The 12,489-nt window shown below is 19.8% G+C and overlaps 1 protein-coding gene across 3 annotated transcripts in view; it reads left to right on the top strand.

Moving 5' to 3' along the window:
• Window positions 1-12,489, top strand: part of LOC145266607 (DNA-dependent protein kinase catalytic subunit-like) — a 396,502-nt gene that overhangs the window by 365,864 nt on the left and 18,149 nt on the right. For all 3 annotated transcript variants that reach the window (XM_080122502.1, XM_080122501.1, XM_080122503.1), the window contains 2 exons: window positions 37-132; window positions 12,153-12,302. In XM_080122502.1, the coding sequence (XP_079978628.1) occupies window positions 37-132; window positions 12,153-12,302 (246 nt within the window). The remainder of the gene's footprint in view (window positions 1-36; window positions 133-12,152; window positions 12,303-12,489) is intronic.

Genomic DNA, 12,489 nt, shown 5'->3' with positions numbered 1-12,489 from the left:
TATAAGATAAATTTTTATCATTTTTTTTTTTTTCAGCATTGGAATGATTGAATTCATGGATAATCTTTCAACACTTAAAGATATTTTTCTTAAGAATTTGGATCGACTAAATCTGAGGAAATCTTATATAAAGTACGTCTTTGTTTATTCATTATTTCATGGTTGCTTTCTCCGTTGTGCGTGTGTGCATGAGTGCATTCGCTATGGACTCCTAAATGGCTGAACAGATTTTTTTTAAATTTCAGACAAATGTACATTATGTTAAAAGTTTGACTCATGTCCAGGTAATCTACAGCTAAAATTTCAAGTGTTTAGACCCAACATTGGTGGAGGAGTTTGATAGCGTCTGCAGAGGTTAACTCTTTCAACTTTGACCTCTTGGCAGCCAAATTTTTGCCCAAAAACTGATTAAAAAGCTTGCTATATGTCTGAATACCCTTTATGTAAAATTTCAAATGTTTAGATCCAAAATTGGCTGAATAGTTTGCTAGGGGCCAAAAATTGATTAAAAAGCTTGTCCTATATCTGAATACGTCTTTGTTTATTTATTATTCCATGGTTTCTGTAGAGTTGAATGTAATAGTCAAAGAGGAAAGCGCCCCCGTGTGTGTGTGTGTCGTGCGTTCATACAACTTACCTTCGGATGGGATCTGAGAGAAAGAGAAATTAAAGATGGCAGCCATGGATTTATAAGGTGTAGTCTCGTGGAATCTCACGAGATCTCATCTTCCACTGCACATGTATGCAAATGGAATGGGGTTAGTTTTCTGATAAAATGTCTGTTGGCAGAGGCCGTGGGGAGAGACGTGCTGGAAGTTGAGAAAGTTGTCAGTGACGAATTCTAGCTGGACTTTTGCGTATTGTATTTGGTTTATTTTGTTTTGCTGTTTACCAGCCCATTTAGCATCAGTTGCTTTCTCCGTTGTGCATGTGTGTGGACTCTTAAATGGCTGAGCGGATTTTTTTTTAAATTTCAGACAAATGTACATTATGTACCTGGTACTGTTCTTAGATAGGTTTTGTATCAAAAATCTATATATCTATAAAAGTGAACGTGTCTGTGTGTGTGTCTGTGTACATTTCCCTACACAATAACTCTGTCAATTTTTAGTCTACAGACTCGAAATTTGATATACAGGGTTCTGAGATTTGGGAAAATCTATGTGATCGGTTTTCGGCCAGAACGATTTGACCTTTGAAAACTCTACCAAAATCCTCCGACAATTTGGGTCTAAACACTTGAAAGTTTAGATATAGGTTCCTTGGACATGGATCTAACTTAATAACTTGATTTGAGCCCAAAACAATATACAGGGTGTCTCAATAAAATGTATACACTCTTTAAATCATCTCAACTTGCTACATCAATACGCTATGCCACGTTCCCAAGAGATGCTATACAGGGTTCTGAGATTTGGGAAAATCTATGTGATCGGTTTTCGGCCAGAACGATTTGACCTTTGAAAACTCTACCAAAATCCTCCGACAATTTGGGTCTAAACACTTGAAAGTTTAGATATAGGTTCCTTGGACATGGATCTAACTTAATAACTTGATTTTAATAACTTTGATGAGCCCAAAACAATATACAGGGTGTCTCAATAAAATGTATACACTCTTTAAATCATCTCAACTTGCTACATCAATACGCTATGCCACGTTCCCAAGAGATGATATACAGGGTTCTGAGATTTGGGAAAATCTATGTGATCGGTTTTCGGCCAGAACGATTTGACCTTTGAAAACTCTACCAAAATCCTCCGACAATTTGGGTCTAAACACTTGAAAGTTTAGATATAGGTTCCTTGGACATGGATCTAACTTAATAACTTGATTTGAGCCCAAAACAATATACAGGGTGTCTCAATAAAATGTATACACTCTTTAAATCATCTCAACTTGCTACATCAATACGCTATGCCACGTTCCCAAGAGATGCTTAGGAATAAAGAATGGCACTTCCAGCGGGATGGAGCACTTCCCCACTCTCATCATGACGTAAGAACATATCTTGATCATCACCTGCGAAACAGATAGTTTGGACGAAGAGGAAGTATTGAGTACTATACACGCTCACCGGATTTAAAAATATTTTGATGTATGAAACTTTTCTTTCTTATAAAAAATGTTGATTTTATGGTCATAAATTTTATTGGGAAACCCTGTTTATCTTAGCAACATGGAAAGTGCTGTTGCAAAGAAAAAAATAGTACACAAAACCTCAGCTCACAGCAGCAGCGTGGTCTGTCGGTACTTTCCGTAGACTCGTTTTCACGTCTGTCCCCATCTGCTCCAAAAAAAAAAAAGGAACGTTTTCGATTCAATCAGTGAGTGTTGTCAGCTGTTCATGGGCAACAATGGCCAATAATTTGAACACTTTCGATAATTAGCTGATTTCTATATTTGTTCACAGTATTTTGATGTATGAAACTTTTCTTTCTTATAAAAAATGTTGGTTTTATGTTCATTTAAAGAGTGTATACATTTTATTGGGAAACCCTGTTTATCTTAGCGACATGGAAAGTGCTGTTGCAAAGAAAAAAATAGTACACAAAACCTCAGCTCACAGCAGCAGCGTCGTCCGTCGGTACTTTTTACATCTGTCCCCATCTGCTCCAGTGGCTTGTTTTTGATAAAAGACAGAGTCCTCCAAATTTGCATATGTGCGTGAGAGCACAGGAGATTCTGCGAGACTACATTGTTATATAAGGCCGCAAGCGCCATCTTGGACCCTTTTCAGCATCATGACACTGTGTCAGCAAAGTGCACACCGAGGCCGTTTAAGAGGTAAGCCTGCGTTCCCACAATTTTCGTCACAGAAAGTGATATGACTATTACTGCACATTTATTTTGTTCCATTAGTTTGAGAATTGCGTGTTTGGGTCATCCGTTACCAATGCATCTTAAAGTTTTTTTATTTTTAATTCAATTTTAACCCCAAACAAGGCACAGTGCCACTTTGAAGTAGGGGGCTTCTATCATAAGACATAAGTTGCAGGGATATTATGAAGGGAGATGAGTGGCAAGATGTCTGTTCACATTACACTTGAACTTATGCATGTCAGTACAGTTGGGAAAGCAGAATTCCGGAAGGGAGTTCCAAAGTCTAGCATGTCTAGGGAAGAAACTATTGGAGTAGAAGGCTTTCTTACACTTAGGTATCTCTACTGTGTAGGGGTGGGATTTAGCTGCTTGTCGAGGTATTCACGTCGAGAGGGGTACAAGTTCGTCAGAGCATTCACCGTTAAAGTACTTGTAGAACAGGCGGAGGGATGTAACATTTCGTCGATGGGACAGAGGCTGGAGCTTAGATGACAGTTCAGGACCTATCAGGTTGGCAACTGTCTTTTGAACCTTGTCTAGGAGCGAGAGACAAGTAGGAGATGCACCAGCCCAAATGTAACAGCAATACTCCATACATGGGTGAATGGTGGCCTTATAGAGGTACAGGACACTTTTAGACGTAAATAGTTTTCTAGCACGGTAGAGAAAGTCCACCTTCTTCAAAGCAGCTTTGGCAATGTTCTCAATGTATCTATTCCAGTTCATGTTCCCTGTAAACATTAGACCAAGGAGTTTAAAGGAAATACTTTCGGGTAATGTGTTCTTGGCCATTGGTGGTAGAGAGGGTTTCTTGTAATTATTGAAGGAAACAAGCTTATTGAAGGAAACAAGTCTTGGCAGCATTGAATGCGGCCATCCATTTTTGTCTCCATTCAACTACAGATTGGAGGTCATCCTCTAGTGTTTCTGCCATTTCCTTAGATATGTGTTCATTTGTTTTCCCCTCATGCCTGCTATAGAGAGTGGTGTCATCAGCAAATATACCCATCTCAGAGACAATTTTATCATGGAGGTTATTTATGAATATCAAGAATAATAAAGGTACCAGAATAGACCCCTGAGGTACTCCCGCATTTATATCATATTGTTTAGATGTACAACCGTCAAAGACAACCTGGATTCTTCTCTTATCTAAGAAGGATCTAATTATGTTTAGTATTCTTCCAGTGATATCGTATGATCTGATTTTCTTAAGACCTTCATGCCATACCCTGTCAAAAGCTTTAGATATATCTAGAGCTACCGCTCTACCCTCGCCTGCTTACTTAAGAAGGATTTACTTATATTATGCATTCTTCTAGTGATACCATATGATCTAATTTTACTTAAAAGATCATCGTGTCATACTCTGTCAAAGCCCTTAGACATATCGAGGGCTACCGCTCTACTTTCCCCTGTTTTGTCCAGTGAATGGTATATATGTTCAGAGATTACAGTTAGGATATCTGCTGTGGAACTGGCTTGCCTAAATCCATATTGATTGTCAGTCAGGAGTTTAGCATCTGTAAGGTGATGAACTAGAGCTTGATTAATTAAGGACTCAAATATTTTGGCGAAAAGCGGGAGAAGGCTAATGGGGTGATGATTTAATGGGTCAGTTCTTTCGCCAGAATTCTTGAAAACTGGTACCACAGAAGTGGTTTTTCAGCAGTCAGGAAAGCAAGATTCGTTGAGGCATTTGTTGTCAGTCTATGAAATGTGACCTTTTGTGTGGGGACAAGTGTCTACATTTAAAAAAATGGCTCACCATGCAGTTCTCTTCAAATTTAAATCTAATATATAAAAGACGATATGTCTGTCTGTCTGTCTCCATATTTTCAAACTCTATCTCCTCCGAAACTAAAAGTTGCAGAGCAGTGCTAGGGGCCTCAGATGGGTCTTTAATCGGTTAAAATAGTTTTAAAGGGGTCAAGAATTGGTCAAAATTGAGAAAAACATGTTTATACATTTTGCGCATTCATCTTAGTTTATTTTTTATCTTTAATCAGTTCATATGTCACGTTGGTACAGTGGTATATATTATAATTCTTGTTCACGATTTTTTCAAGATTGCTAAATTTTTAATATTATCTATTTATTTATATTTTTTCTTTATTTTTAATATATTTTAACATTATCTATTTATTAATATTTTTTCTTTATTTTTAATATATTTTAACATTATTTATCTATTTATTTATATTTCTTCTTTATTTTTAATATATTTTAACATAATTTATCTGTTTATTTATATTTTTTCTTTATTTTTAATATATTTTAACATTATTTATCTATTTATTTATATTTTTTCTTTATTTTTAATATATTTTAACATTATTTATCTATTTATTTATATTTTTTCTTTATTTTTAATATATTTTAACATAATTTATCTGTTTATTTATATTTTTTCTTTATTTTTAATATATTTTAACATTATTTATCTATTTATTTATATTTTTTCTTTATTTTTAATATATTTTAACATAATTTATCTATTTATTTATATTTTTTCTTTATTTTTAATATATTTTAACATTATTTATCTATTTATTAATATTTTTTCTTTATTTTTAATATATTTTAACATAATTTATCTGTTTATTTATATTTTTTCTTTATTTTTAATATATTTTAACATTATTTATCTATTTATATTTTTTCTTTATTTTTAATATATTTTAACATTATTTATCTATTTATTAATATTTTTTCTTTATTTTTAATATATTTTAACATAATTTATCTATTTATTTATATTTTTTCTTTATTTTTAATATATTTTAACATTATTTATCTATTTATTTATATTTTTTCTTTATTTTTAATATATTTTAACATTATCTATTTATTAATATTTTTTCTTTATTTTTAATATATTTTAACATAATTTATCTATTTATTTATATTTTTTCTTTATTTTTAATATATTTTAACATTATTTATCTATTTATTTATATTTTTTCTTTATTTTTAATATATTTTAACATTATCTATTTATTTATATTTTTTCTTTATTTTTAATATATTTTAACATTATTTATCTATTTATTTATATTTTTTCTTTATTTTTAATATATTTTAACATAATTTATCTATTTATTTATATTTTTTCTTTATTTTTAATATATTTTAACATTATTTATCTATTTATTTATATTTTTTCTTTATTTTTAATATATTTTAACATTATCTATTTATTTATATTTTTTCTTTATTTTTAATATATTTTAACATTATTTATCTATTTATTTATATTTCTTCTTTATTTTTAATATATTTTAACATAATTTATCTGTTTATTTATATTTTTTCTTTATTTTTAATATATTTTAACATTATTTATCTATTTATTTATATTTTTTCTTTATTTTTAATATATTTTAACATTATTTATCTATTTATTTATATTTTTTCTTTATTTTTAATATATTTTAACATAATTTATCTGTTTATTTATATTTTTTCTTTATTTTTAATATATTTTAACATTATTTATCTATTTATTTATATTTTTTCTTTATTTTTAATATATTTTAACATAATTTATCTATTTATTTATATTTTTTCTTTATTTTTAATATATTTTAACATTATTTATCTATTTATTTATATTTTTTCTTTATTTTTAATATATTTTAACATTATCTATTTATTAATATTTTTTCTTTATTTTTAATATATTTTAACATTATTTATCTATTTATTTATATTTCTTCTTTATTTTTAATATATTTTAACATAATTTATCTGTTTATTTATATTTTTTCTTTATTTTTAATATATTTTAACATTATTTATCTATTTATTTATATTTTTTCTTTATTTTTAATATATTTTAACATTATTTATCTATTTATTTATATTTTTTCTTTATTTTTAATATATTTTAACATAATTTATCTGTTTATTTATATTTTTTCTTTATTTTTAATATATTTTAACATTATTTATCTATTTATTTATATTTTTTCTTTATTTTTAATATATTTTAACATAATTTATCTATTTATTTATATTTTTTCTTTATTTTTAATATATTTTAACATTATTTATCTATTTATTAATATTTTTTCTTTATTTTTAATATATTTTAACATAATTTATCTGTTTATTTATATTTTTTCTTTATTTTTAATATATTTTAACATTATTTATCTATTTATATTTTTTCTTTATTTTTAATATATTTTAACATTATTTATCTATTTATTAATATTTTTTCTTTATTTTTAATATATTTTAACATAATTTATCTATTTATTTATATTTTTTCTTTATTTTTAATATATTTTAACATTATTTATCTATTTATTTATATTTTTTCTTTATTTTTAATATATTTTAACATTATCTATTTATTAATATTTTTTCTTTATTTTTAATATATTTTAACATAATTTATCTATTTATTTATATTTTTTCTTTATTTTTAATATATTTTAACATTATTTATCTATTTATTTATATTTTTTCTTTATTTTTAATATATTTTAACATTATCTATTTATTTATATTTTTTCTTTATTTTTAATATATTTTAACATTATTTATCTATTTATTTATATTTTTTCTTTATTTTTAATATATTTTAACATAATTTATCTATTTATTTATATTTTTTCTTTATTTTTAATATATTTTAACATTATTTATCTATTTATTTATATTTTTTCTTTATTTTTAATATATTTTAACATTATCTATTTATTTATATTTTTTCTTTATTTTTAATATATTTTAACATTATTTATCTATTTATTTATATTTTTTCTTTATTTTTAATATATTTTAACATTATCTATTTATTTATATTTTTTCTTTATTTTTAATATATGTTAACATTATTTATCTATTTATTTATATTTTTTCTTTATTTTTAATATATTTTAACATAATTTATCTGTTTATTTATATTTTTTCTTTATTTTTAATATATTTTAACATTATTTATCTATTTATTTATATTTTTTCTTTATTTTTAATATATTTTAACATAATTTATCTATTTATTTATATTTTTTCTTTATTTTTAATATATTTTAACATTATTTATCTATTTATTAATATTTTTTCTTTATTTTTAATATATTTTAACATAATTTATCTATTTATTTATATTTTTTCTTTATTTTTAATATATTTTAACATAATTTATCTATTTATTAATATTTTTTCTTTATTTTTAATATATTTTAACATTATTTATCTATTTATTTATATTTTTTCTTTATTTTTAATATATTTTAACATTATTTATCTATTTATTTATATTTCTTCTTTATTTTTAATATATTTTAACATAATTTATCTGTTTATTTATATTTTTTCTTTATTTTTAATATATTTTAACATTATTTATCTATTTATTTATATTTTTTCTTTATTTTTAATATATTTTAACATTATTTATCTATTTATTTATATTTTTTCTTTATTTTTAATATATTTTAACATAATTTATCTGTTTATTTATATTTTTTCTTTATTTTTAATATATTTTAACATTATTTATCTATTTATTTATATTTTTTCTTTATTTTTAATATATTTTAACATAATTTATCTATTTATTTATATTTTTTCTTTATTTTTAATATATTTTAACATTATTTATCTATTTATTAATATTTTTTCTTTATTTTTAATATATTTTAACATAATTTATCTGTTTATTTATATTTTTTCTTTATTTTTAATATATTTTAACATTATTTATCTATTTATATTTTTTCTTTATTTTTAATATATTTTAACATAATTTATCTATTTATTAATATTTTTTCTTTATTTTTAATATATTTTAACATAATTTATCTATTTATTTATATTTTTTCTTTATTTTTAATATATTTTAACATTATTTATCTATTTATTTATATTTTTTCTTTATTTTTAATATATTTTAACATAATTTATCTATTTATTTATATTTTTTCTTTATTTTTAATATATTTTAACATTATTTATCTATTTATTAATATTTTTTCTTTATTTTTAATATATTTTAACATAATTTATCTGTTTATTTATATTTTTTCTTTATTTTTAATATATTTTAACATTATTTATCTATTTATTTATATTTTTTCTTTATTTTTAATATATTTTAACATAATTTATCTGTTTATTTATATTTTTTCTTTATTTTTAATATATTTTAACATTATTTATCTGTTTATTTATATTTTTTCTTTATTTTTAATATATTTTAACATAATTTATCTATTTATTTATATTTTTTCTTTATTTTTAATATATTTTAACATTATTTATCTATTTATTAATATTTTTTCTTTATTTTTAATATATTTTAACATAATTTATCTGTTTATTTATATTTTTTCTTTATTTTTAATATATTTTAACATTATTTATCTATTTATATTTTTTCTTTATTTTTAATATATTTTAACATTATTTATCTATTTATTAATATTTTTTCTTTATTTTTAATATATTTTAACATAATTTATCTATTTATTTATATTTTTTCTTTATTTTTAATATATTTTAACATTATTTATCTATTTATTTATATTTTTTCTTTATTTTTAATATATTTTAACATAATTTATCTGTTTATTTATATTTTTTCTTTATTTTTAATATATTTTAACATTATTTATCTATTTATTAATATTTTTTCTTTATTTTTAATATATTTTAACATAATTTATCTGTTTATTTATATTTTTTCTTTATTTTTAATATATTTTAACATTATTTATCTATTTATTTATATTTTTCTTTATTTTTAATATATTTTAACATTATTTATCTATTTATTTATATTTTATCTTTATTTTTAATATATTTTAACATAATTTATCTATTTATTAATATTTTTTCTTTATTTTTAATATATTTTAACATTATTTATCTGTTTATTTATATTTTTTCTTTATTTTTAATATATTTTAACATTATCTATTTATTTATATTTTTTCTTTATTTTTAATATATTTTAACATTGTTTATCTATTTATTTATATTTTTTCATCATTTTTAATATATTTTAACATTATTTATCTGTTTATTTATATTTTTTCTTTATTTTTAATATATTTTAACATTATTTATCTATTTATTTATATTTTTTCTTTATTTTTAATATATTTTAACATTATTTATCTATTTATTTATATTTTTTCTTTATTTTTAATATATTTTAACATTATTTATCTATTTATTTATATTTTTTCTTTATTTTTAATATATTTTAACATTATTTATCTATTTATTTATATTTTTCTTTATTTTTAATATATTTTAACATTATTTATCTACTTATTAATATTTTTTCTTTATTTTTAATATATTTTAACATTATTTATCTGTTTATTTATATTTTTTCTTTATTTTTAATATATTTTAACATTATTTATCTATTTATTTATATTTTTTCTTTATTTTTAATATATTTTAACATTGTTTATCTATTTATTTATATTTTTTCATCATTTTTAATATATTTTTACATTATTTATCTATTTATTTATATTTTTCTTTATTTTTAATATATTTTAACATTATTTATCTATTTATTTATATTTTTTCTGTATTTTTAATATATTTTAACATTAATTATCTATTTATTTATATTTTTTCTTTATTTTTAATATATTTTTACATTATTTATCTATTTATTTATATTTTTCTTTATTTTTAAAATATTTTAACATTATTTATCTATTTATTTATATTTTTTCTTTATTTTTAATATATTTTAACATTATTTATCTATTTATTTATATTTTTTCTTTATTTTTAATATATTTTAACATTATTTATCTATTTATTTATATTTTTCTTTATTTTTAATATATTTTAACATTATTTATCTATTTATTTATATTTTTTCTTTATTTTTAATATATTTTAACATTATTTATCTATTTATTTATATTTTTTCTTTATTTTTAATATATTTTAACATTATTTATCTATTTATTTATATTTTTCTTTATTTTTAATATATTTTAACATTATCTATTTATTTATATGTTTTCTTTATTTTCTAATATATTTTAACATTATTTATTTATTTATATTTTTTCTTTATTTTTAATATATTTTAACATTATTTATCTATTTATTTATATTTTTTCTGTATTTTTAATATATTTTAACATTAATTATCTATTTATTTATATTTTTTCTTTATTTTTAATATATTTTTACATTATTTATCTATTTATATATATATTTTAGTTGTTTAATTCTTTATTTTATATATGTTATGTTTATATTTATTTTGTCTTCATTTATTTATATATTCCTAAAATTATTTATTCATATTTTTATTGTTTATATGTATTTTTATTTATTAATCTATTTTTATATTTTTAACATTATTCATGTATATTTTATTTTGTAATTATTTATTTGTAATTTAACTTTATATGTTTTTATTAATTTATTTATTTTGTATATTTTTGACTTTATATAGTTTTTATTTATTTATTTATTTTATATTTTTAACTTTATATATTTTTTATTTATTTATTTATTTTATATTTTTAACTTTATATATTTTTTATTTATTTATTTGTTTTATATTTTTAACTCTATATATTTTTTATTAATTTATTTATTTGTTTTATATTTTTAACTTTATATATTTTTTATTAATTATTTATTTTATATTTTTAACTTTATATATTTTTTATTTATTTATTTATTTGTTTTATATTTTTAACAGTAAATATTTTTTATTAATTTATTTATTTTATATTTTTTACTTTATATATTTTTTATTTATTTATTTATTTTATATTTTGAACTTTATATATTTGTTTTAATTTATTTATTTGTTTTATATTTTTAACTATATAGTTTTTGTTAATTTATTATTTTATATTGTTAACTTTATATATTTTTTATTAATTTATTTATATTATATTTTTTACTTTATATTTTTTAATTATTTGTTTATTTTATATTTTTTATTTGTTCACATTTATTGATTTTTATTTTTATTCATGTAAATTTTTTTAAACATTTATTTCCTAATTACTTATTTTATATATTTTAACATTATATATTTGTATTTTTATTAATTTATTTATTTTTTACTCGTTTCTTATTCGTTTACATTTTTTCATTTGTAAAAATAAAAAAATGAACAAGTAAATAAAATGAATTGATTAAAAATGATTTTTTTAAATTAACTTTTTTTTCATTTTATTTATTTGATTTTTTATTCATTTCTTATTCGTTTACAGTTTTTCATTTATAAAAATTTAAAAGATGAACATGAAAATTAATTAATAAAAATATATCTTTTTTTAATTAATTTATTTTTCATTTTTATTGAATTTTTACAGTGCAGGCAACAAGTATAATGAATTATTTCAAGAATTTCGTGAACCAACCCCTTCAAAATCTTACATGGCTGCATACAAGAAGAGCAATATTACCAAAGTACAGCAGAATCTCAATAAAGCTGCCAGTTTGGTGCCTTCAGATCTTTTACGGTGAGTCTTATATAGTCTGGTGTGAAATTCTCTGATATTGATATATTATTATATATATATTATATATATTATAATATATTATTGGTTATTCACATTTAATGTGACTGCAGATGTTTTCACGGTCATCTCTAAATGCATATGCCATGTATAAACAACCATGAGGTCAATTGCACAACAGCAAAGAAAG

The sequence above is a fragment of the Euprymna scolopes genome, chromosome 41, assembly GCF_053919585.1.
Source record: "Euprymna scolopes isolate OS-2025 chromosome 41, ASM5391958v1, whole genome shotgun sequence".
NCBI classification, from domain to species: Eukaryota; Metazoa; Mollusca; class Cephalopoda; order Sepiida; family Sepiolidae; genus Euprymna; species Euprymna scolopes.
Note: the sequence above shows the minus strand (reverse complement) of the source record. Positions and strands in the feature narration are given on the sequence as shown.